Here is a 27,769-nt window from a genome sequence, read left to right on the forward strand (position 1 = left end):
GGTAGGTACATTCGTGTTTTGACATTTGGTTTTGGTGGTATTTGGAGTTGATTTTATAATGCACCGGCTAATCGTGCTGGTTGGATATTTCATGTTCCGGTTATGTTGTTTCGGCGGTTCATGGAATGTGCTTCTATATTTGAAATGGCAACGGACGAGCCACCTGGTGGTTGGTAGTTACGAGTATTGTCGATGCAAAGACAAATGAGTACGAGTAATTGCTGTACTTTTAAAGGATTGTTTATTTTTTAGGGTTCCGTACCCAAAGGGTAAAACCGGGACCCTATTACTAAGACTCCGCTGTCCGTCTGTCTGTCACCAGGCGGTCTAGCATAATTTGCGTTCTCGCTCGCGACTCCATCCATACTTGAAGTCGCGCAAGATGTATGGAGTCGCGCGCTGTGACTCATGAACAGTTGAAATTTACACAGATGATGTATGTCTCTTGCCGCTATACCAACAAATACTAATAAACAAAATAAAATAAATATTTCAGTGTGGCTCCCATACAACAAACGTGTTTTTTTGCCGGTTTTTGCTCAATGGTACGGAATCTTTATTGAAACAGATAAAAAGGCGTGTTTTAACAACATTATTTCGATAAAGTTGCTTAGGTTTGGTAAGGTTAAGTTAGCAGATAATGAAAAGGGGGTAAAATTTGGGTTCTGTTGCTTAAATATTGGTATAAAAGTTTGAAGGAATTTGAAACATAATTTTATTACATTCTACAATTAATGGAGTAGGTATGTAATTGTTTACTAAAAAAAATATTTTTAAGTCGCGGTCGGACGAAAGGCAATCTTTTTGAGTATGAGTTAAGATTATGATATTATAAAATAAACAGATTTTATACTCTAAATTTCATATTTTATTGATGTGAATTTCATACAAATTTATCCAAATCGTAAACTTTTGTAATGTCCAGAGAAAAGACGCCGGTTTTCTCAAACGTTTTTGACCCATGTACGCTTGTTATACGACCACGAATTAAAAACTATATTGCCAGCCAAAACACCAGTAATTTCCTTAAACTCATTTCATACACGGAACGAATCCATCTCGAAAATTGAAATAAATCCCGTGATCCATTTAACGACTTCTGCAACTCGGGCATATTTCAACGGAGCTCCAATATCCACATTCAGTATTTGCTCGAATGTGTTGAGTTAAAGCATTGGTAAACCACCTTAGGGGAGAGTCGGGTAATTACAGATGTTACGTGTTTGTGTGTCATAAATATTATGGGAAAATCTTAAGGGGCCAACTGATTACCAGTTCGCCGGACGATATCAGCCTGTCAGTTGTTCGGAGCTGTCAAATTTTGCATTTAACTGACAGGCTGATATCGCCCGGCGAACTGATAATCAGTGAGCCCCTTTACATAAATCGACCTAGACCCACACGTGTGGTGTCGGTACTAGATGACGATATAATAATATATAATAGATACATATAGATAAATACTTAAATACGTAGAAAACATTCATAACTCAGGAACTAAATATCTGTGATGAACACACAAATAAAAGTCCTTACCAGCTAAGAAAAAGAAGACTAGCACAGAAACAAAGTATCATAACTAGTTATTCCCGCAATATGGATGGGACGTGTGGCAAAGCACTTTCTTTTGTCCTTTTAAATTCGTAAAGAAAACATTTTATGACCAATCGGTGCAAATTATATTTCGTCAACACCTGCAGTCTATGGATCAACTATACTCAAAAAACCTACAGCGCCCTGCGCGTCCAATATAACAACGCTTTCAGGATGCTGTTGGGGCTCCCGCGGCATTGCAGTGCGTCAGGCATGTTCGCGAAGGCGCGCACGGATGGCTTTCACGCGATAATGCGCAAACGTGTCGCGTCCCTGCTGGGACGTACCGCCGGTAGCCCCAACAGTCTCCTGGAAACAGTGGCAGGACGGGATGATAGTCCCATCCATTACTACTGGAACCAGATGCACATGTTGTCCACCTAGTTTTTAAGTGTATTTAGTTGTAAATGTATATAGAGTTTAAGTTTTAGTTAAGTGTACATATATGGAATAATTTATTAATTCTGAAATAAATGATATATTATTATTATAACTGATTTATTCCAGCTTTCCGTCAAGTGTTCGCAATCACCCAACTCTCCTCTACTCCTGACTTACACATTTGACTTCAAACCAAATAGACTCAATATGTACACTTACAAAACTCAACATAAGTCCTAACTCTCCTAAAGCGAAGATATCGAACTCACAAATTTGTGGCTCTATAAATTTTATACGTTCTTCAACTGGGGATTCGAGGTATGACGTGGTAACTGAAAAATGTTGAAATTCTGAGACAGCAGCGAAAGGCGAAATGTTTAGTTATATTTTTGCCTTTGAGAACTTCAACATGCTTCGGCTTATATCTTTAACTGGATTTATTACTTTAGAAGCAGTTGGTTGAATCTTTGAGAAATCTTTCTAATAGTCAGGTCATCAATATTGAGACGAATTACATTTATAACATGACATATTTGAGCAGATGAGCCAGATAATCTAATATCGTAGAATTTAAACTGAGTCATAGGTACTTTACGATATTTTTAAATACGGGATATTTACTGTGTTCTTAACCCATGATGGAAAAAGAGGGGTATAGTTTAAACATTATTTTGTTCTAGCCGAAGGGTATGATGGTATTCGGCCGGTTAGTAAAATCGGCCGAATCCTACTTACAACAGAACAGGTTGACGCGGCAAAAAATGCTATGTCACTGTAATGATTTTTAATTGTTAAGTTTATAATTGCTTTGTTTGACTATAATTTTCTGTAAGATATGTAGACGGTAACTATAGGTCTTTGTTGCCTGACACATTTTTTAATACATATAATGTATCAATTTTCATCGGGAAGCTACAATAGCTACATGCAGCATTGTAGCTTCCCAATATTATAGATGAACCGTTATGAATGTGTGTTTTTATATCATAATTTTGTGTTCCTCGTTTACACTCACTAGATGGCGCTGTTTTAATTTTGACAAGTGTTTTTGTGTTAAAGATTATGTTGGACTTGATGTTAGAACTTTAAATTACCTGTAGCAGCCAGTAGCATCGCCTGTGGAATGTGGGTAGTATCGCCGAGTGCACGTAGCAACCGTAGATGCACTGGAACAAAAACATACAGTTGTTTAATTTGAGTTATTCGGAACTTACATACAGAAAATCATTTGATATTTCTGTACAGTACCCGTACCATGAGTCACTGACAGTGTCAAAACTGACATAATACGCTAAAGTCTACGTAACTTACTTTCAGTACATCTCGCTCGCACTAATATGTGAGTACGAGAAAGCTGCATAGACAGTATGTTACATTCTCGATAGTGTTTATATCAGTGCCAAACTGGTGGTAGCCACACAGCTGGAAACCATCCTGAGAAGAAATTGAAAGAAAGTAATGAAAATGAAGTCCCAAACCCACAGCAGTCAAGTGGAAGGTATAAGTATAGGCTGAATTATTATTGTTATTATGTTTATTTAAGCTTTTATGTATGCAAAAATAAAACATTGATATCAGAGGATTCGAAAGGTTCCTTAATAAAAATCTGATATCAAAATTGTAATAAAAACAACCGCCTTTCTTGTATTTGCTAATTTTGCTCCATTATTGGATGACTGGTTGAAATAGATGTCTGAGGATACAAAAGGATCCTTAATATAAATTTACATCATCTTACATCAAAATTTTTACAAAATAAATCTTGGGTGCCTTAAATGTGAAATAAATGTAGCATCAAACCAATCAAACTAAGGATAAAATAAAATATTATCCTTTTTATATGCACTTACATCTGATATGTTTGAAGTCGATGCCAAGCTTTCAAATAAAAAAATATTTTTCCAAATCGGTTCAGATATCACGGAGTTCAGTAATCTGAGGTAACATGCAATACATGCATACAAAAAGCGACCGAATACACAATTTTTTGAATTCTGTTAAAAATCCACTCAAAAGAACACAAAATCGAATCGTCTAAATCCCATTCGACTTTTAAATGTAGGTTTACAGTTATTTAATTACACAAACGGGTCTACCGCGATATAATTTCATTGTTTTTACCTTTAATTCCGACGTTTCAGCTGAGTTGCACCAGCTGTGGTCACGGAAAGACTGACGTCCCAACAAATGTCAACGGAGATATTAATAAAACACCACTAAACTAAATATCTCCGTTGACATTAATATCTCCGTTGACATTTGTTGGGACGTCAGTCTTTCCGTGACCACAGCTGGTGCAACTCAGCTGAAACGTCGGAATTAAAGGTAAAAACAATGAAATTATATCGCGGTAGACCCGTTTGTGTAATTAAATATGTGTACAAAACGCGAGAGTTTAAAGTGTTATGTAGGTTTACAGTGTCAGAATGCATTCCACTCGGTGGGCAATGCAATCAGCATAGCTTACTTTATCAAAAACTAGAGACGGCCAGCTGGAATTGGCACCTGAGGTAACTCACTTACGAGGAATCCTCTCTGAGTGGACGCGGCTTGAAGCATAAGCGAAGGCGGTTTTCGATTAAGGTCAGCCAGGGCAAATGCTAGTTGCCATGGCAAATCCTAGCTTCCTCTAAAATTACACATCTAATCTTTCATGTTCCTTGCGCCGAAGCACTGTCGAGTGCGTCGAGTCATTTGGCCCGATTCGGATTTTGAAATAGACATCTATTAGACATCTTTTAGACATCACCAAGATACGATAACGATAATTATGTTTAAGATCTAAGCTGTCAAATTTGACATTTGCGCGATTCTGGAGATATGTACTGTTGAACGATTTCCACAGGATAATATATGACTTAGAGATCCAATTCACATCTAATAGATATCTTACTCTATCTATCGTAAAAGTGACATTGGTTGCCCGAATTGCGCTGCAAAAGAGAACTAGTTGATATCTAAACTATAACGTATGTAGAATGGATCTAGTACGTGTCGTCTCTTGTGAATATCTTGAAGTTCGAATACGGCAGATTGTTTTATAAAAGGGCGGGTCCTCCGGGCCGGCGCAATCACTTGTAGGTTCGATTGCGCCTCTGTATATTTGTGAAATTAAAACCTAACTCTTGACTGTACTGTACCTGTATGTTACTACAAAATCAGGATTGAAAAAATATACACTGTCATTATCACACTGTCACTGACTATCACATCCGTAAAGTATCATTGTAATAATATCACTTTTGTCGTTCATCTCTCATGCATGATTTTCTAGCTACCATACAAAAAGCGATGTTACAATGACAGACGATAAAAATCACGACAATCTTAGATCTACGCCTGTACTTTAAAACCGCGATCTCCTGTGCCTTACGCCGCTGCACTGTCCAGTCGCCATGTTTTATTCAGGGGGTCCCCCGGGCCGGCGCGATCACTTGTAGGTTCGATTCCGACACGAGCAGCATCCCCAAACTGGCTACTTGGAGCCAAGAGTGGTTTAGCAAATTAGTGTTATAGGTAAAAGCGAGTATAATATACAGCCATCACATGCATGCGTCCGTGAAGGATAGAACATACGCAACGCGACGAAATTAAAAATACTTTAATATTTGCCGACAACAAACCAAAAATAACCTGCGTAACTTAGTCGGGTTCATTGTTGTCTATCTAACTTTGGTGCAGAACATAAATAATTAAAATTTAATCTATGACAAGGACCTATGTTATGGACGAGTGCATTCGGCACCTGATGATTATGAGACTTTGAGATCTGAAACCAAATAATAACACACGTACTGAGAAGAATTTGCCGCAGTATTCGTCCTGAAAAAATATCCATTGACCCCAAAACTATTGCCTAAATAAACAGTAAAAAAATAGAAGGCGAGAGTTGGCAAACCCTGCTTAACTTTCCAATAAACAGGTGAGACCAAAGTGTAAACAGTAAACCAACAATTAAAAGGTTAAAGTTGGCCACCCCGGCTTAAACAGATCAGGTGAGACCAGAAGTATACTATCTTCAAAATTGGACACCATTTGTATAACCCATATTCCGTACAAATACAGTCGTCGAAAACCGTTGGCCTAACCCAAATGGACACTCAAATCTAAATCGGGTGGCCATGCTGCCGGATCGTATTTTTCGGCCATTCCGGCCAATAACCGGCTCTGTAGTGGGTTTTGGGAGGGGAATATCCGGCCGTCTGTGGAAAGTAGGGTGGGGTAAGCATTGAGCGGAAGCGATTTTATTCTCTTATTTGTTTAAGTGAATTTAAGTATTAGTAAAAGCAATTGATAATTTTAGAGTCTCAAAACTACGACGACCTAGATATTATTATAGACAGAAAGAGAAAGTAGGCTCTAGTACCTCATGCTTTTCTGTATATTTTCACGATGTACAATGGAAGTAAAGCTTACACTGTTTAAAGCCTTTTTGATCGTCTTTCTACTCATGAAGGCTATAAAGCGTAAAACTATTTATACGTTTGTAGGAAACGCGGTTACGTGACGTCGCCCTCCTACTCTCTTTCCTCTCCTCTCTTTCCCATAAGATGGGCCCTGGGATAAATCGGTAAGAAGAAAACCATAGTTTGATAAGAATTAATGCAAATATTGAAAAAAAAAATTTGTTTGTGTGTCTCAATGTCCAAAATTTTTTTTCAATATCACCCCTACCTTACCACGAGATGACCAACTCGTTAGCGAGAGTGTAAATTATTTGTATGGAGAAATAGTACAGCGTGTCTTCGTCCACACTAAAAAACTATTTTTCACTCCAGCCACCGCTCCCGCTTATAACTTGTACCGTTTAATATCGAACCGAAAGACGTCGCTTTTACGATCCCCGCCGACTGCTCGGTAATGTGGCTTGCTTATGTATTAGCTGATTGGGTATTATCGCCCTACGACCGATTAGAGTTGATCACTTGGATCTATTGGTCTTATGTTTGGGCGCCAATCGTGTAACTTTTGCAGGGCTTATGTTTGGTGAGTTTTAGTGTAAATGATAAAAAAAAATCCCATTTGTACTGGAACCCGAATCAGATTTATTTTAAAAACTTATGTTTTTGAACTGGTCTTGACACCATCTTGAAGCCCTTGACCGTCGTCTTGGTGGTCGGCGTGCATCTTATGCACAACTTTCACGTCATTTGGCATGCACTAATCACTCATTTTATTTTTACAACTAAAATTTTGCCATTGCTTCCACCATACTATTATATCGAAACACTTCTTCTTCCAGTGCCATCTCCTCCCGGAGGTCGGCTATCATGAGGGCTATACGAGCTTTAGACACAGCTGCGCGGAATAATGAGCGTGTGCTCTGTTTGAACCATGTTCGGATATATTTGAGCCATGAGTTACGTCTTCGTCCGGATGATCTTTTCCCTTGGATCTTTCCTTGGATAATGAGTTGAAGGGGTTCTTACTTCTCGTTTCGCATGATATGACTAAGGTACTGTAGCGTGCGTTTTTTGACGGTCTTTAAAACCTCGACCTCTTTATTTACTAACTGCAGCACTCTTTCATTAGCTATTCTACATATACGTCCATGATATTTTCAGAATTCTTCTGTACACCGTACAGTAAGTACATTTACTTCTGTATATCGGAACACATCAAAGTTTATTCTACAAATACATATGTATAAGTTAGCTTTTACACATTATGCATGGTGTAAGTGTAACCGACCCCTAAAGTCCCGTATCCAAATAAGATCTGGATCTGTTTTTACCTCGCGGCGTTGATGAATGGGCCCATAACTTAGCGGCTTATCGACACCCAACTCAACTTACCTAGTTAAAAACATTGAACTGAACCAAAGTCAAAGTAATTCACGTAATAATTAAACTTTGACTGCATAAAAAATTTTAAGGTGTTCGTTTGTCGATAGTAGCCTATCTTAAGACTAATTATAAACGATTCCAATAAATGAACAATTACGCACAGGTAAACTGTGGAGTGAACTGGGCTATAACCGCGAAAACTCTAACTACGCCTTCATTGGAGGAAAAAAGAAAGATCGCTGCAATTTGCGAATTTCGGTTTTCGCGGTAGACCCCTGGTAGGTATATCTGGAGCGATACGATCTTGAAAACCATCTTATAGTTAGTAAATGAGCAACGGTAATTTTACTTACTATAAGGCGATTCGTATGATCGTTTGCCTCCTATATAAAAAACTGGCCAAATGCGAGTCGGACTCGCGCATTAAGGGTTCCGTACCATTACGCAAAAAACGGCAAAAAAAATCACGTTTGTGGTATGGGAGCCCCACTTACATATTTATTATACCTATTCTGTTTTTAGTATTTGTTGTTATAGCGGCCACAGAAATACATCATTTGGGAAAATTTCAACTGCCTACCTATCACGGTTCATAAGATATAGCCTGGTGACAGACAGACAGACGTACGGACGGACGGACGGACATCGGAGTCTTAGTAATACGGCCCCGTTTTTACCCTTTTGGTACGGAACCCTAAAAAACTACACAAATCATTTATTTTAATTTCACCACTGTACAAACAAGACTCAATTCACCTCCAGATACAGAATAGCTTGCACAACAGAAAGTGCACTGGCACCACGCCAACAGTTATTCTGCTCAATGCAAGACAGACCCGGTGGAAGTGCTTCCGCTGTCCGCTGTTATCTTGAATGGTTACATCTTTGTCGAGTTTTGTTTTAAAATCTGATTGTGCTTTGTTTTCACGTTTTAATCTTCGAAATAAGTCAGGTTTTCTATTCGAGTCGAATTTATATAATATTTTAACGTTTTATCTTGATAAACTTGTTTAACACTAGTTCAAGGTTAATCTAACCGCCGCTATATAATCATAAGTACGCTTTCATTTGAAAATTGTAATATGTTTTTGAAGTGAAAACTTCTTTAGCGGCGCTGTGCACTTTTTGTGATGGGGAAAAAATGTTAAACTCGCGACAGCGTAAGACGTAAGACGCTTCGTAAGACGGACACGTGACCTGATCGAAAAACTGTTACAATGTCATTGAGTTTTCACTTCTGCCGGCACTCCCGGAGTGCAACCCGTTGTTTTTTATTTTATTCATGTAACACCCGATTCTAAAGCTTTCTGTATTTATATCTTGCTGTCCTAAGGTTGTCTGGAAGACATCGCTTACAGCGATAATACCTCCTGTTGCTACATAGCTTTATTTACATTGTAATTTTTTTATTTGTTTTCCTTTGTGGTGCAATAAAGTATATTTACTTTTCGTGCTACTTACACTTGCATCTTCGATCCAGATATTTTTGACAACACTAATCTATAGGAATATCTAAGACATATTTGCCAAGGTCTCAGGTATTTTTGACAACACTTATCTAGGAATATCTAGGGTATGTAGCCTGCCAAGGTCTCCGTCCAAGGTCCTCTCGCACCGCAAGCCATGTTTCCGAGCAATATACGCCCACATTTAAGGCTTGCTTCGTTGGGTAGCATCTGCTTTGCTTTGCTCCAAGGCGTCTATTTAAATAAAAGCTGCCCAAGTTTTAGTTCGTTTTAAAATAAACTAGCCTTTGAAAAGTCGGTAAATTATGTAGAACCCTTTTTTGCCCCTTCCAAGGTTGAATTAACAAATATATTTCTAAATTTAAGATTGTAATACTGGAAAAAAATGTATGTTTCAAATTTCAAAATCTCAACGTCAAGGACTAACGTTGTCTTACACTTTTTATGAATTTGTTAAAGTACAACAGCCTCTAGGTACCGGGATTTGAACACGGAACCATAGGCTTCATATGCAGAGTCCCTACCGACTAGGCCAGACAGGTCAAAGAATTCTTCGTATAAGATTCTTCCTTGTGCGATTATTTATTTATGTTCCAAAACTGTCACACAACAAATTAAACACTCAACCTCAAGCGCTCGGTCTTAAACAAGGCGATGTTCTTAATTGTTATAAATTCCTGGCTTCTCGGCGGATAATCTTCAAAGAGTAATCTTATTGTGGCTTTCGGGGCACTTTACATCCCCGGGGCTTTTGCGGCAATAAACAAGTGGTGGGACGGGCTAGGGCATGAGCGGAAGCGATTTTTAAAAGGAAGAAATTGTAACGGTATCGGTGTTTGGTGTAAACCACTTTTTGCGTCATTTTTAGTGCTCCAATAATTGAATCACTTCTGTATCGCAAATCAGTTAAATGCTTTTTTTATTTACCAACATTTTATTTGTCGCAATGGTGACTTATGTACTTGTCGTGTCTAAAATTATTACTCGTACAATTTTTACAATTTTGGTTGGTGAAACATCAAACGTCTTTGCCCAATAGGAACCGAGCTTTAGTGCATGAAAATACATTTTATTATGTATACCTAATACAATTATTTTTTAAATATTTTTGTAAGAAATATTGTGTCAAATTTAAAAATCATACCTACGAACTCTTACCTCCTGTAACTGTTTCCATGGGTCAGACAGCGGACGTAAAAAGACCTGTAGGGCGCCCAACTCTACGGTTTAAAGACTCATGTAAGCGTGACATGGACAGTTTTGGCATTCGCACCGAGGGCTGGGAGAAACACGCCGAAATGAGACCGGAGTGGCGTCATGACATTCAAGTTGGAACTTCTAAGCATGACGATGACTGGCTGGAGAACCTTAAGCGGAAAAGTCTTCGTCGTGCTCTATCACCTCCTGCGGACTCGCGTTTTGTGTGCGATCGATGTGGCAAGAAATGCCGCGCTGCTATAGGACTTTATAGCCATCAACGGCGATGCGGGACCCCATAAACACACAAGCGCCGCAACAAACATCTACAACAGATGATGTGGCCAATGATGATGACTATTTCCATTGGACATGACATTTTTTCGTGACAATTTAAAAAGTTCAAGTTACTTTACCTGCTGACACTTGTGCCTTGCACCAACTGGCACGTCTCCAAAAGGCTAATGTCGACACAAAACACTAGGTGGCGTGCATTCTGATAAACCGAGGCCTAGTGAAACGAATTTACTGCGATTGGATTATCTGTGGTTTTAATACTTTCATGAAGAGTCATTAGGTTAGGTTAGTGCGGGTTGTGCCTTGCAAATAAATACATATGAGGAGTACAATGAGCCAGTGCAACTCCCTGAATTAAATTAAATAGACGTAGAATAATATGCAAGAAAATGTCAATGCTTTCCTATTTCACCGAGCTTTTAGAGTCAGACCAAGAATAGTCTGCAGCGGATTTGATAGGCCACGCCGTCGACAAACTTCTATGAAATGATGACGTATAAATAACACTGTCACTGCGTGGCTATCAAATCCGCTGCAGACTTTTTTTGGTCCGACTCTACCTAATTTATTAGAATGTTATAAAATCTACTTAATCTCATCAGTCTGAGATTTAAAAATACATACATTTAATCGTAAGATTTTGTATTTAGTTACCCACTATTCTAAAGTATACGGAAAATTTGTCTTAATCAATAAATTCACTAGGTACATTATTATGATATGACCTATACATATCTGTATAATCCCTTCGCTTCATAAAATAGTTATTTACGATACAAGTGCCGAAAAGAGGAAATTCGAAACGAGTGGCGATAAATTAAAACACGACCGAAGGGAGTGTTTTAAATCGACAATAGCTGCAAATTACCTGTTCGCACGTGTATCGTACAACGTTTTACAGTACATATGGCCCTTTAAATGCTAATTACGCACTAGTGCGGGAAAATAGGACCATATGTACTGTAAAAATGTTTTTCATTACTGGAGGACCTCAAGTACCTAGGGAACCATAAATTAAGGCTTAAGGGTAAAGTTAGGTACCGGTTTTATTTTCAACAACATAAAAGTTGTTTACTCACACTAGGCCAAACAGTGCAACAAAGTATTTCATTAAACAATACGTCAATAAGCAAAACTTGCATTCTGGCACCAGGCCAGCAGCGGAGATGCAGAGATAAAGTACAATAAGGGTCAATTTCTGAACACGATTTTTTTTCTGTCCGTGATGAAAATCGGGGGTTAGCATCAGATAATACTTACCATTTTTTTTTTACATAAAGAAGTCACACTTTCACACCGAGTTCCATATGAATTCACTGATTAATTGGTTTTTAGAGTACACTTAAAAATACATAAAGGCTCAAATTACTACTCCCGTGCCCTGTCCGGAATCTACTTTTGAGCATAATGAAAAATCCTACGAAAAATTGTACATTAGTATCACTAATTTAGTATCAAATACTTAAACTAGATGATATTTACTATCACTGAGCACATACACTATTAACTTCATGGTGGTAAATAGCTCGTGATCGATGTTTAAATTTTGTCCGAGCGCGCGAGTACATTTTCGTCGGCAAAACTCAAAGGGCTCTGACAGCCGACGTTTGTATTTGAACCGCCTCGTGTCCCGCCTCACCTGTACTGGCAGTATTCGGCTATCTCTCAAAGCAAGCGGATGTACGTCAAGCCGCGGCGTGTTCGAGCAAATCGCGTAATTATTTCGGAATCCGGGTGGGCGACAATTTTTTTCTAATTTCGATGCCCCTTATAAATTTTATTTCCCACATAGCTTTTCAATAACAATTGTCATATTTAGGAGCCCTTTTTGTATCTTTATGTAAGCGATAACATAACAGTTGGTCAAACACGATTTAAATTTTTGGCGAATTTTTTTATTACGAATTCTAATTTCCGTGCCCTAATTCCCATGGAATATTTACCTAAAACAGCTGATTAAGTGGCACGGGAATTAGAAAGTATTACATATATTGTCAACAAATCTTTTATTGGGGGCACTGTAAGTTAATTGGCAATGTTTACGTCATATTATTATTACATATATATGTATATTGGCATTGAATATATGTATATTATATGTAATAACAATATGACGTATATCTTTGTATTACATTTAAGGAAATCTTAAAGAATGCACAAACATCTGTGAACGGTTTTTAGTACAAGTACTATAGTACATACAGGGTGGACCCTGCAATACGTAAGGTAAGGTGGGGTAAGACGACACCGGGGTAAGACTCACTTGTATGGAATCCTCGTACTTACTTAGTCTTGTCCCACCTTACCTTATTCATTGATCATATTATAAAATTTAAATATTATATAAACATAAAACTATTTTTGGAATTATTACATATTATAATAACTGTACCTAAGGTTACATAAAACAAAATGAATCAAATTTGCAATGTTCTTTTTTGTAAATTAGACAGCTGACAGCGTATGCCGTATAAAGTTTGAACATCTGGGAGACCGAGCTTTGCTCGGAAAACATATACCTACCTAAAAACTAAAAATGCGCGTTTTCCCAGAGATAACACCTAGCTAGATCGATTTTTCACCCCAGAAAACCCTCATATATGATCAAATTTCATCGAAATCGTTAGAGCCGTTTCCGAGATCCCCGAAATATATACAAGAATTACTCGTTTAATAGATTAGTTGTTATAAATTAGCTTTTCTAATACAAGAATAATTAAATATATCCTATTCTTACTATATTATAAATGCGAAAGTATCTCTGTCTGTCTGTCTGTTATCTTGTCACGCTTAAACCGCTGAACCAATATCATCTTGATGATATTTGGCATGGTGATAGTTTACCCCACCTTACCTCATATGTGGTCAAACAATTTTTTGTGTTATGAATTTATGAAGGCAGCATATTCGATTTCTTCAGATTAACTTACACAATAACTTCTTCTCACTGTGCCCCTATTTATTTCTTAGTATCATTTCCTATACGGTCATATACCAGATCATACACCTTGTACCTATCTACATGCAGATACATAATGACACTTTTTAATTAATAGTTTTGTATGTAAGGCGGACAAGTTTACGCAACTACTCAAAGTATTGTTTTGAAATATGTACATTTTACTAAGAAAGAGAGATTAGTTGCCATTAAAATAAAGGAAACGATTAGTCAAATACGTAGTTTTTAGTGTATCATACTTTCGTAGATTTGTCGTCCGAAACTAAAATTAAAGAAGGTAAATATGTTCGATGCCGCTTCAGTATGGTTGCAGTATATTATTGTAGATTAAAATATACATAAATAATAGTTTTAACTACCAAAATATGTTAAGAAAACAATTCCTGGGCCATGTTCTAATTTCCGTGCTAGTAAAATCTAATTCCCATGGACACACTAATTCCCGTGCCCTGACCAAAATTTTAAATTGAAATAACTTTTATAGTTTTATGAATATTTTTACCCCATAAGAAAATTAAAGTTTATTATATTTTTTATCAAATTATCAGCATATTTTTTTTTGTGTAATGTTGGTATTTTAAAATTCCATGGGAATTAGACAAAAATACTCGTTTGGTGAAATTGACCCATAAGTCTCACGTTCCACTTTGATTAACGGCCCTCATTCTAACGCTTTCCGACTTTCATTTAATATTGCTTGTCAGTTTTTACAATGTTCTATTGAGTTTAAAAAATTTTTTTTAATTCAGTTGCTCAAAAAGTGTTACTTTACGTAGCTGTTTAGCGTTCACAAAGTTGTTTTTTACGAACTAGTGCTTTTTACTTTTCTAGATATTTTAAATTTAATTCTGACCTTAATCGATACGTCCACACCAAAGAATTTGGATGTTCAAAAACTTTATATATTTTTATTTTGCCATTAGACATTTATTACGTACAAAAAGTATTGTTACACGATATAAAGTAAATATTTATTTGTTATTATATAAATAAAACATTATAAAATACGATATTTCACAAAAAAAAAAATATTTGGCTGAATGGAACTATCATTGGCACGTTGGCTGACGTTAACAGAAAAAATTAAAAAGTAAAACCGGCGCCCGCCATTTTCACTAGATATTTATTAGTTGTATCAAAATAATTATCTTAAATTGCAACTGTAAGAGTGTTTTTGTATGAAATGAGTTAATGTGATTATTTTGGCAATGTAAATCAACGCTGAGCGTAGTTTATAGTGCTGAATATACAATATCATTCAAGTTCAAAGGAAAATTCGTAACTGTAAGTGCAATGCTCATGTTACCAATATTTGTGTTATTGTGATTTTTTCGCAAATGTATTAAAAAACGGCGTTCAATGTACGTGTGAAAGTGTTATTATTTACTTGACCCGTGTCTCTCTCGTAATCTCTGGACTCGTAAATAATAACATACTTTCCCCACTTGCATTGAAATGTACTATTATGATTAACTAATTTGATTTAACAGTTGAATGTTTAATCTTAGGGATCAAATTCTTCGAACGAACTATTAACTTAACACATTCACATGCCTATTCGGATTTCGAGATAATCACAAGATCTTGAGACGATTTAGAGATCAACTAGATCTACATTACTTATTGACTAGATGTGACTTGGATATCTAAGTCATAACTTGTCGAAATCGTTCAAGAGGACCTCCAGAATCGCAGAAACGTCAAATTTGACATATCTATCATACAAATATCTTTAAATTATCCGTATCGTAACTTGTTGAAGTTTAGTAAAAATCTAATTCATTTTCCGAATCAAGCCGTCAGTGCCAGCGCGAGCTACGCGCTACGAGCGTAGCCGATAACACAGGAAAAACCGTATGTAGCGAAAAGCGCCTACGAACAGAGAACCCGCCTAGCGGGTCGCTGGCAGTGAATATGTTGAATATGCTCGCGATTTCGTTAATGATAATATATTATTTTATTTATTTTCTACGATAAAACTATTTTATGTCCTGTCCCGGAACTCAAACTACTTATGCCCATTGTTAATTTCAAGACGGACATAGTTTATTTCTCTTTTCAACAGCAGGGATTCGTTGCAAATAATATTAAGACTACCAAAACAATATTTACAACGCAATAATAAACCAAGATGACACTATAACATTTATTTTAAACACATAGAATAATACAATTAAACATTTATTAAAATATTGCTACAATCATCGAGATCCTCTAACGATGAAAAAACCCAGTCTAAATCTGAATGTTACCTTTAACGTATTTGAAACCAAGAACGTTCTATTTCGAAATGACCCGAATATTGATAAATTGACGAAATAAATAAATCTATCCAATCTCGTGCTAATTGGTTTGCGGGCTCAAGGGCCGCTGTATCGCGGATTGTATGCGATCGGAATACATTATCTAGCTTAGCTAACAATCTATCAGTTTGATGGTTCAATGTGGGGTAGATTTAGTAGGTAGCTATTGTGTATTATTGAATGAATGAATGAATGAAAATATTTATTTTCAGGCAACTATTGGCCCATAGATAAATACCTTAAAACTAGCATACATATTATTACAAAATATATCTTAAAAACTAAAAACACACAATTATTAATGTAATAGTTACTTGTGATTGTAAGTTATTGAAACCCAAGCAAGCGAATTATTTTAAAATTGAAAAGTGGAATCTTGGGGGTTGCAAGGGTTTCAAGGTACGAGGGCCAAACAAACTTTGCTACATGGTGAAACACAACGTTGTCCACCACACCAAGCGAGAAAAATACTGTAAGTGAAAGTGAAAGTCTTTATTCGTATTAGTAGTGAGGGAAGTATGCAGGGCAGTATGGCGGCCGATGACGTGTAGCGCGGCCACACTAAGTCTCTGCCTACTTTCCTTGCTAGTTCCCATGCCACTCGTCGAGTATGTGGCCGGGGTATTTATGCATATTACAATGCACTTATGAATGTCAAAAATTACCACCAGTTCCTAACTCTACACCACATCCACGAGAAGATACTGGCGCAAGAAACCGCGGTACGCATTTTAGACATAACAAATCCAATCCAAATGAATTATTAAATGTTTATCAATCAAAATCATCACTTAAAAGTCAATCCCGTTTAATTACTTCGCCACTCTTGTAAGTAAACTAAAATGTTTAACTAAGGATATAATATGTGTTATTTATTACAAGCTTTTCTACAATGGAGTTATTATGATATTTAGTGATAAGTTTAAATCATCACATATCCACACTGTAACTTATCACCATTCTGTTAAACCCAAAATTTAATACATTAACCTGCTCCACACATCAATACATCCGCTTTACAAAATAGCGAATTTGAAAAGAAAATCCACGTCGTCTACGTCCTTTTACAGCGAAGCTTGTAAGCCCACAGATCAATTAGTGCGGGCTATTGAACGGATTTATTTAGCCCGTCAATGGAAGGGTTAACTAGGTGTTAACCTAATAAGGGTAATTGATTTTGATTTGTTAAGCAAAAACCAACTGATTTGTAAAAAACGAAAACAAGGAAGCCGATTGTGATGAACCAATTTGATAGGGGTTTTATTTGGTTTTGACACGAGTTTGACGATTGCTTACGCTGATGCAAGTGTGCGAAATGCAATAACGAGGCTAATTCAGACTTACATTTTGATGTCAAAGTGATGTCATTATGTTATAATTCGCTTACAAACAAGTACAAGCGAAATGCACTATTTGCACGAATGATAACAAAACGACATCATTTTAACATCAAGATTAAGTTCGTAATGGCCTCCAGAGCTGTGTCATTAGGCATTTCGTTCGGACTTATTGGTGCGCGTGAGATGCTTAATGACATCAATCAATCCTTTTACCTCTTCACGCTAAAGCCGCTAAACCGATAGATGAAAGTTGGTATAGCGATACTTTGAAGCCCGAAGAAGAACATCAAATATCTTTTATCAATTAACATCATGATCCCATTTACAATTACTACTACTTATAATTTTTAATCATTATTACACCAACGTCGTCAATATCAGATCTTTACTTATTTCATCAGTTGCGATATCCACAACTAGGCCAAGTAAACAAATATCACAAATAGCTATCGATTTCCTTACAAAAGAAATCGACCTTCCTAAACCAACAAATCTTCCAAACCTCAAATCAAACGTTGAAACTCCGTTTCATATCCCTTTTGCACCGCATTCGCTTTTCGCTTCGCTTTTTGTAATTCTACTTCGCTAAGCACATTTATCCTATCTGCATTTAAAATCTCGTTCAGGAATGTATCTTGCTGTATGAGAATAAGGTAGATAATGGAATGAGTTTTTAAAAGTAGATACTTGTGTGTTTACCGTGGCAGAATTTCGCTTTTCATAATTTCCCTTTCAAAGCTGTCTACCCGTATTTGTCGACATGCCAGGTAATGTCATGGCAGGGTGTTTAAAGATTTAATGGTGAATTTTAGTTACCATTTTTCGGTGAAGTGTTTTGGCTAGTGGAATGTCGAGTTGAAATGCTAATTGCATAATTTTGTACTGTGGATTTAAAGAAAATCCCCTGCTAAGTAGGATAATGCATACAATTTTATTCAAAATGTATCCGCCTTAAAATTGTAATCGGTTTTCTTTTTCTCCCAAAGTCACATATACTTAGAAGTAATAACATACCTATTATTTTAATAATAAAGCACAGATAGGATAATTGTTAGGTACTTATTTTACTACAAACTGTTTCCAAAAGATTCCAAGTTCGGATCTTACCTTTTTTAAACTTATCAATTACTTATAAAATCGTATATTCTGTGTTTGCTTAGTACAAAAATGAATGTAAATTATTTAAAATGATTGAAGTGAAAACTTCTTTAGCGGCGCTGGGCGCTTTTTGAGGTGGGGAAAAAATGATAAACTCGAGACAGCGTAAGGCGATCACGTGACCGTAAGGTTTAGATGGCCACTCATTTAGATGGCATTTAAATCAATAAAGAAAAACTCAATGACATTACATGAAAAAGATTCTAATCTTGTACGGGTCGAAATACGAGGATCTCACAGTTACATTCTAACTTTATATCACTCAAATATAATTCAATAAAGCTACATCTTGATGAAATCGCTAATAAAAGTGAACTCTAGTACTTACTGGTGAATAAAATATCATGACCAAATATATTTAGATGCGAGGTCTGCAAGGTAACTTTACAATTTCTATTTGAATTTTAAACAATTAACGCTACAATTTTGAATTTCGAATTTTAAACAAGCTCACTGACCAGCAATTTCGGAACTAAAGTTTTTCAATAGACAGGAGGATGTGTCAATTATACATACGCAGACATTTTGGACTAGTCATTGAGTTTTCACTTCTGTCGGCACTCCCGGAGTGCAACCCGTTGTTTTTTTTTTATCTTTAATATCAACCTTCAACAATCAAAAACCTAATAACTTTTTAGTCTTGAGACTTGTTGTTGTATGAGAAATTTTGTTTCCTTACCACTAATTGATTGTCAATGCCTTTATTTTTTGTCTCTTGCACTTATTATTCTTACTATTGTTTCTTCACTTACCTCAGTCCCCTGGACCTTCAGTTTCATATGGTCTTCCCTGGTGGTCTTCCCGTCTTTCCGTTTCTTCCAGCAGTAGCCGTCCCGTCGGTAGCGTACCTTCTTCCGGCTGTATAGCAGCATTGAACCGCTTTTTGGCCTGCGGACAAAAGATAAATCACACTTAGAATCATCGTTGACAATCTCAGTATTTTAGTATCATCAGTATTGTCACCATCATTAGTACCTTCAGCGTCATCATTTTAAAGGTACCATTATGATTCAGACTACACTAGCACTGCTACAGGAAACGTCAAATTTAGTATATAAATGTCTCGATGAAATGACTTTTTGACGTTTTCTGAAGCAATATAGTCTAAAGTTTTATTAGGGCAGGAATTTTGATTTTGACATTTGCGGCAATAATGTAGTCGACAGTAATGTCACGCTGCAATAATGCTACTACTCGCATGCGTATTATGTACTAACTAACTGTAAGTCGTTATTTTTTGTAAGCTCTGCAAATAATTTTAGAGCAGCTGTAGCAAAGAGTAACATAATTATCTGATATTTTATTGTGCTTAATTTTTTTTTTCTTTTTTTACATCAAATACACTACTGACATAAACTGCTATCAAATTCACCCAGATAGCAAGTTCTGGCAGTGGTCATAAAAGAACAAATCGGCTTAAATCATTTGAATTATTATAGAAATCGTATCCGCGGGGCTTTATTGCGAGTTGTAAAGTGGGCATTAACTTCGAGGGGTTCATGACCGATCCAAACTTACAACAACTCATATCTTACAATCTTACCATTTCAAATTCAATCTTGCTACAGCCATTTAACGTTCAACTTTGAGAAAGGAAAGAATAATTTAGGATGTTCTCAAAGAGAGTTGGATTATCATATTCGCAAACTAAGAAGGATTTTATAACTTGGGACACTTCTGTGATGTCACTGAATAATGTAGAAAAAATATAATATTCTAGCTCTGTTGTGAACTTAAATATTTACCCACTTATATATTATATTTTTTATTGGAAGTATAAATGTGTGAATGAATCTGACGTTATTCAATATTAGAGGGATGAATTAGTGACGTAATATAGTCACAATCAAAACACACTAAAAAAAGAAAATGTAAAGAAAATATATGCGGGACACAAATGATAAAATGCAGGACACAAATATTCCAACGGTGACCCAATAATAAATGAAGGTATAACTATTTCAATTCAAATATAATTACTTAGAAAGCAACTTTTATTGTAATACTATCTAAAGTGACCTTTAACAAAACCGTACCTATACAAAAATAAATTGTAAGATTCGAAGTAAACAGACCAATAGTAAACAAAATACCATACAAAAAGAACTTTCGGCAAACAATAACATATTCGGCGATAGGAAAGTAGAAATAAAACTAACAATAAGAGCGTTCTGCTGACACGGAAACACTTTAGATCTGTAACTTGACAAGGACAGGACAAGGCCGATCCACAACACACAAGCACTTGCAATAAACCCGCATCAATATAAAGGCTAACAGGCCAATATTTCCCGTGACGTCACAGCCAAACATGGCTCCCGTCAGATTCATGACGTCCCTGTTGCTAATAAATCGCGTATTGAACGTATAAATCTCAACGATGTACAGCTTTTTTGTATTTCAACGTGTGTCGAGCTACGTTTGACGCGTCACCAGATACTAGTGATGGATACGGTACGTTGCACATTTAGATTATACTACAAATTTATTTTTATGGAACAATGATTACGTAGGCGTTATCTACCGAAACCTCCCGACCCTTTTTTGGATTATAGAATTCTTGATTGTGAAATTTTACGATTATAAACGCAATATAATTTTATGATGCCATCAAAAAACTCATATTCAGTTTAGAGTCTTAAAATGCTGCGTTAATGTGTAAGCCAGGTATACTATATAATGGATCTAAATACAGCGCTAAAAATACCATGACATAATATTGGTTTTTTTTTTTCAAATTTCCAGTTCAGTTACAGTAATTTGTAGGTACTTTACGAAGAAATAGCGGTACCTACTGAGTACTTACAGAAATACTTTTAGATATTTGGGTTTAGATTTGGATATTTATATTAAAAATAAATTATAGATAATTTCAATGTTGATACAACATTAACAATATCGCTAAATATTTAAATTACAAATCGCTTACATTATTTTATCAGTATACTTACTTCTTGATTGTTTATCACAAACTTTACATCACATACCCCGTTTCATAACCGACCATAATTATTTCATAGCTGATAGTCAGCCTATACCGGTCCCTGGTGCTAACGTTAGCTTGCAAAACTGGAATTTTTAACACCGTTGGGTTGAATAATCGCATAGTAAAACCGTGTTGAAAATGCAAAAACCTCCGCTCACTCATAAAGAGTTGGCGAAAAATTATTTGGTAAATCAGAGGCCGAGGCTCGTTTACTTGACAAATCGCCTGCGGCCGGAGCCCTCTTTATAGGGGCCTATTTGTCTGCTGCACGGAGATTAAAAAGCAGTGCCTCTCGTAATTCCTGCTTTGCCATGTCCCCGCCGTTCGCGTAATTTAATTTTATTGTCCTCCCAGAGCTTAATTTAAATGTGTACGCGAATATTCGGGCATTCTTGTTTATTATTGAAATATATTCGAATTTGAATAACATCGTTTTTGTTTTCACCTCATTTGCTGCAACATTCCCTAGCTTGTTTATTGTTCCGGGCTAAATAGTTTTGCCGACTAGGTCATTTGTGGATTAAGTCGTTATTTAAATAACTTTGTAATGGCATAAGTTAGTGCCTTATACAAGATATTCTGTAAAGTTTTGAAACGACGGAGTATTTGCATGAGCGAAAATCAAGTAGTTTTTAGAAGCAATCCATTACGACGTGTAAAGAAAGTTGGTAAAGCGCAAACTAAAATCGAGATCCACTTCGCTTAATGAGGCCGAAAACTACAGCGAAAACTTTCTAGTGGTTGCACGACTTTGCATTGCCGATTGCCTATTGCATGACAACAGTGCGATAAATCAGTTCTAACGATAATTTTACCTACATTTCGCCCAATATTTATCGTCGGAATTACAACCGAAGCGGAACGATAAACACTAACATACCAAACTTGTAAAATAGCAAATAAATATCTCAATCGAAAGCAAAAGAGTTATGTAGACATAACACGAACGGAGTCAAATATTTTTGTTGTGGTCCAAACTACTGTAATGGGTTTTGCGGCACGACAGCGGATTCTTTGCATGTTTAATGCTAATTATTCCTGTTACGTAATATTTGTTACGGTAGACAAAAAAAAGTTGGGCGACACGAGGATTGATAATTTAGGTCATGTGATTCACATTTTATCAACAGATTGTCGAACTTTTCACGTAGTTCCCTATCGATAGTGCAGCCTACTTAATAAAAGCGTATTATTCAGGATATTTAAGAGTGTAAGTGCTTGACTTAGTTACTATTAGAATAAAGATCATTATTAAGTAAGAAAAATAAAATGTAATAAATTATTAACGTTTTTTAGGGAACCCAATATTAATAATCACAATCAGTTTAAATATAAATAGATTTGTAGATGAATTAGATTTGTCTTATTTTGAGCTCGGAGCGCTCAATAAGTCTACTTTATTCTTCAATTTAAGTATCATGGATGACCTAATATAATATGTAAAACCCTTAAAGGGCTTCGGCGTTGTAACATAATATATACCTTTAAAGCTTATTGTGTCTTTAACTTAGCATTAAATTAAATTTTTGATATTTCTTGGAACAACCGACTAATGTTCCAACAACACATTGTTTACAAAGGTTAATAGTATAATGGTTTCTACAAACTGACTGAAATTACCTGTGTGTGTTCAAGTAATCCTGTATTGTTTGAGATTCAATTTAAAGGCTTGAAATTGCTATTACTTATAGGTTAATAGAAAAGGTGGTCCAAGAATAGAACCCTGAGGAACGCCTAAAGTAAATGGAGAAATTATTGTTTGAAAATGTAGGATGCATGATATTTTTATTCAAAAAAAAAAGATAAGAAAAAGGAACTGTTCAAGATCACCAACACGTCTTATCAATAAATAAAACACGTCACGTCAATTTTGAGAAGATTCACAAATGACAAAAAATAAAAGCTGCCGTAAACGAATGACCAAAATAATTACTCTTATGTTTTTATCTACTAGCTGCCATCAAATCTAAAATTCAATTGTAATTCGTTTGTTCTTATCCGTTATATTTACATTTATATCTTGCAAGAAAGATTACCAAAAGCATTTATGAAAGAGGGCGACGTTTTTAAATCTACAAGCTCATACCTTATGGCAAAGAAGCGAACAGTTAAATGCATTCGACCCAGCAATCGCCTGACACCCGCGACTACAGATGCAGCCATAATTGCGAACCCAACATGCGATGCAGGCAAAAATCAAAATCATTTGAAAAGTCCATTAGTGTTTTTTCTTTCGCTGAAAAGAAGTTTTAGTTTGTGAAGTGCAATTTTGTAGGTTTACTTTTTGGTTAGCTCGCGAAGTTTTTGAGTTCAATGCCGGAGCGTAATTTTGGGTGAATATTTTGCTCGAAGTATTTTTAACTTCATATATATTGAAATTTAATATAAAAGAAAGCGACGCACCAAACACTTTAAGAGTTTAAAAACTGTAAAACGAAAGTAACTTATACAACTTAGACTTAATTAAAGTAAGTATTTTTTTTAATTGAATGTAAAATAATAATTTTTTCAATAATAAAACGCGAATAATAAGAAGAACATCCCTTCTTGGCAAAAAAGTACTCACAAATAAGATTATACTCGTAAGAAAGATTCTTTTACAAAATGACATGTAAATATCAAACAAAAAACCATAAATATTAACATTAAATTATAAAATCCTTGCTATGTTGTTTTAATGAACGTTATAAAGTCTAGAAAAGAAGCCAATTATTCAAAAACTATCACTTAAAGCGAAGATTGTTAATCACTTTGTAGTTGACACGATAATTAGAGAATTAAGTCATAATTAACCCAACACGACAGAGGAATAATCAAGTTATTGAACAACCTCTTACCCTCTAATTTCAGTTATCCAAGACCAACTTTATATTCAAGGAACAGAGTTCAAATTCCAATGAGATATAAGTATAGATACGAGGTATACATAGTATATCGTAATGGATTGTTAGCATGTTCTTACTTTCTAGCTTGTACTTTTAAGGAAATGCGACACCGACATTGTAAAATATATTTTAACACCTCGGTATAAGGTGTATACATTTTTTTTTGTACAATGATGAATAATTTTAGTGTATTATTCCATGGTCCTTGACGGGACATTTTAATTATTAACTTTCTAATGGACGGTTCTTATTTTACCAATGAAACTTTGAAATATGGATCTCGATTTTTTTTTTCTAATTTTAAGATTGTCTTCATCAATTTCATCCCACCTATTTTTTATTCATACGTTACACCTTCTTTTTCCGTCTGTGCCATCATTATCCATTCAAACCACCAGCACCAGACCATAAATCTCTCCTTAAACACCTCACGACCTTATCCCGCGACATTTTACTATAAATTTGCTTCCAAACTTCTATTTTATTCTCAACGTACATATCTTATTAATTTTCCGGATTTCCTTCGGGACGAGAGTTTTACTGCGCGGGAAGGAATCGCGGCCAGCGAGGAATATTTAAGTGGGTTGTGATAAATATGGTCACTGGGTTGAAACGTTGACTTTCCATTTTTCTTGAAATTTTTTGGTTTTTTACTAGCCGATGAGTGTTTTAGTGACTCAAGTTCGAAGCGTAACGTAATACCTATTTTTTTGAAAGTTTTCAAAAGCCCAGCAGTGATTGAGATGTCACAGTTGTAATCAGATCAAATATTTAATTAATTATTTTTAATAGAGGTATTTATTTTAATGTTTCTCTATAGGTTATTGGCATCGAAAAATGATGTTGTTAGAGGGATGTTTTAACTAAATCACAACAGAACTGTGTCCAAACTCTAAATTTTTATTGGCATATACATATTTTGTGATGATATATAAAATTTCATCTACATAAATAAAAAAAGTTCTTCATTTTTTACAAAAAAATCTCACAAACTTCATTTATTTCTCCTTAACCCTGTATAGGTCAACGGTCTTAATAAGGACCATCCTCATCATCTTCTTATTTTTTCCGGTTCAGAATTTTTAGGACAATAGATTGTCGATGAGGCTTTTAATTGAGGATTTTTTCATTTATTCCCATTAAAGAGTTAATCTACAAATTCGATCTTCCAAACAACTGAATATCGAAAATCGAAAACAAATCATCGAACACTATTTAACAATTCCGTTATACAAAACATCTCGAAACGTCAATTTGACACAGCGTAGATAACGAGCAGAGCTTCATTTCGAGTGTCGGTATCGGAATTAAAAAGGCAAATCGGTTGATATCGATCCGCTGTCAATTAACGGTTGTATGTGCTGGTTGGTAGTTGAAGTGAGGTTTTGTTCAGATATTTTGAGTAATATTGAGCTATTTTAAGTTAAAAGTTACAGTATAGACCTGTTATTTGGCTTCGTAATTGTATCCTAGTTTTAAGTCTATATTGTTTGTTGAAACTGTTGGGCTTCCAATAAAATAACATATTTTATTATAATACATCTTGTAGATACCAAAAAGTCTAAAGAGACTTAAGTGTTAATAAGCAGTCGTTAAAGTTCATTTTTTTTAAACGCTATACATATTTACGTTTCCGCCTATCAAATATCGTGTCTTTCTAGAGTCATACGTCATAATTGTATAGAAGATTGACGTTTAAAATAACACTTGCACTGCGTAGGCTATCAAAATCGCTGCAGACTTTTCTTGATCTAAGTATACGAAATTTCGTTTCTTAATCAAATTGTTTCCGTTAAAAACTTTCAGCCCCTTATTAACCTCCTTAGTGCCACTTGCGCCATCCAGGGCTTACCACTAACTCGGGGCTAACCGGTTAAACCCAGAGTTATGAGTACAATTTAGCTCTGTGTTAATGTTAACTCCGAGTTAGTGGTTTACCCTGGATAGTGCAATTGGGACTTAAGAGATAATATTTCGAAAACGCTTAAATGAATTTTCTTATTTTCTAATATTTTTAACGAGTGTCATGTCCCACGCTCAAAAAACCTCGTTAGGGGATGAACTTAATGATTAGAATATAAATTTGTAAAATTGGCTATTTAGGTCAAAACTAACCATACTTAAAACGTTACGGAAGATAAATGCATATATAAGAATATATTATCAGATATATGTAAGGCAAATCTTGGGTTCTCAAACGGAAGCTACACAATTGCTAATAGAAACCAATCTAACGTACAGACGGACGGCCTACATAAATCAAGCTGGCCAAATAACCCGAATCTATAGGCCGACAGGAGCAAACAGCGCCGGGCAAATCGCCCTACGAATTATGGGTAGGTTGGCCCCTAACGGTATTGCTCATGTTCAGACTACACATGCATTACAGCTGCGATAATGCGGCGCGACATTACTGCCCCAAATGTCAAAAAAACGGGCAGACGAAACGATTTTTATAAATTTTTAATTAGCGTTAGGTAACTAACGGGGTGCAATTGAACATTTATATTTGAAGTTGTACCAAAATGTTTGTGTTAGAATTGGGAATTTTTATTTTGTTTCTACTCAGAATGACGAGCTTTTTCCATTTTTACTGAGAAAAAAGTGTCCCCATAATTTTTGGTCCGTTTGGTTACGGTTTTCAATACAACCTTCCATGACCGTAACAAAACGGACAAAAAAAATTGTATGAAATTTTGGGGACACTTTTTTTCTTGTATTAGGACCGAAAGAGCTCGTGATTCTGAGTCGAAAAAATATAAAAATTCAAAATCTAAAATGCAAGTTGGTGGTACGACTTTAAATATACAAATGCCCAATTATTTTATGAAATTATTAGAGGGACAAAGGACAAATGCCAAGTGGACCGAGTACTATATTCATAAGCTTACAGAAGTACATAAACACAGTCATAAATTATATAAATATTATATTTTAAGTAGGTAATTGTACACATTCGTAATGTAATGGACTAATCCTTGCAGACCGGACTATTGACCGAGCTGATGGAGGTATAATTGAAGTTGAAAATTTCATGAGATTCCGTGATTGAATATTTCGTTTGAACTTTCAACGCTTCTGACGTAATAATACGAAAGTGGGAACATAAAAAAGACCTCACTTTATATACTTACCTACCAGTAAAGGTAATTAAGTACCGATTTATTAATTAATTTCTTTAGGTAACCTTTATTTACACATAAGTTTACAGTTTCGTGCCAAAACACAAAAATAATCAATAAATTACCTTAATTTATGCGAATTTTTATCGTGCTAACCGTAGTGAGTAAATGCAGTAACTTATTACTTTGATTTTAGTCCATCAAATTATTTAAATTGTTGAATTTACTTTCCATGACAGGATTATTCTTAAAGCATTTACCTACCATCAAAAGAAAAGTATCATATTTATGGACAT

At 35.5% G+C, this 27,769-nt stretch overlaps 2 protein-coding genes and 1 long non-coding RNA gene across 10 annotated transcripts in view; 1 reads left to right on the forward strand and 2 right to left on the reverse strand.

Annotated features, from left to right (window-relative positions):
* LOC134796430 (uncharacterized) overlaps positions 1-27,769 on the forward strand; it is a 373,125-nt gene that overhangs the window by 283,855 nt on the left and 61,501 nt on the right. The gene's annotated exons all lie outside the window — the stretch shown is intronic.
* LOC134796390 (UDP-xylose and UDP-N-acetylglucosamine transporter) overlaps positions 1-27,769 on the reverse strand; it is a 217,236-nt gene that overhangs the window by 88,740 nt on the left and 100,727 nt on the right. The gene's annotated exons all lie outside the window — the stretch shown is intronic.
* LOC134796339 (calmodulin-binding transcription activator 2) overlaps positions 1-27,769 on the reverse strand; it is a 175,057-nt gene that overhangs the window by 33,727 nt on the left and 113,561 nt on the right. For all 8 annotated transcript variants that reach the window (XM_063768491.1, XM_063768489.1, XM_063768488.1 and 5 more), the window contains exons 4-5: positions 19,233-19,368; positions 3,069-3,140 (exon numbers count right to left, since the gene is read on the reverse strand). In XM_063768491.1, coding sequence (XP_063624561.1) covers positions 3,069-3,140; positions 19,233-19,352 — 192 coding nt within the window. In that variant the 5' untranslated portion in view covers positions 19,353-19,368. The remainder of the gene's footprint in view (positions 1-3,068; positions 3,141-19,232; positions 19,369-27,769) is intronic.

The sequence above is a fragment of the Cydia splendana genome, chromosome 13, assembly GCF_910591565.1.
Source record: "Cydia splendana chromosome 13, ilCydSple1.2, whole genome shotgun sequence".
Taxonomy (NCBI): domain Eukaryota; kingdom Metazoa; phylum Arthropoda; class Insecta; order Lepidoptera; family Tortricidae; genus Cydia; species Cydia splendana.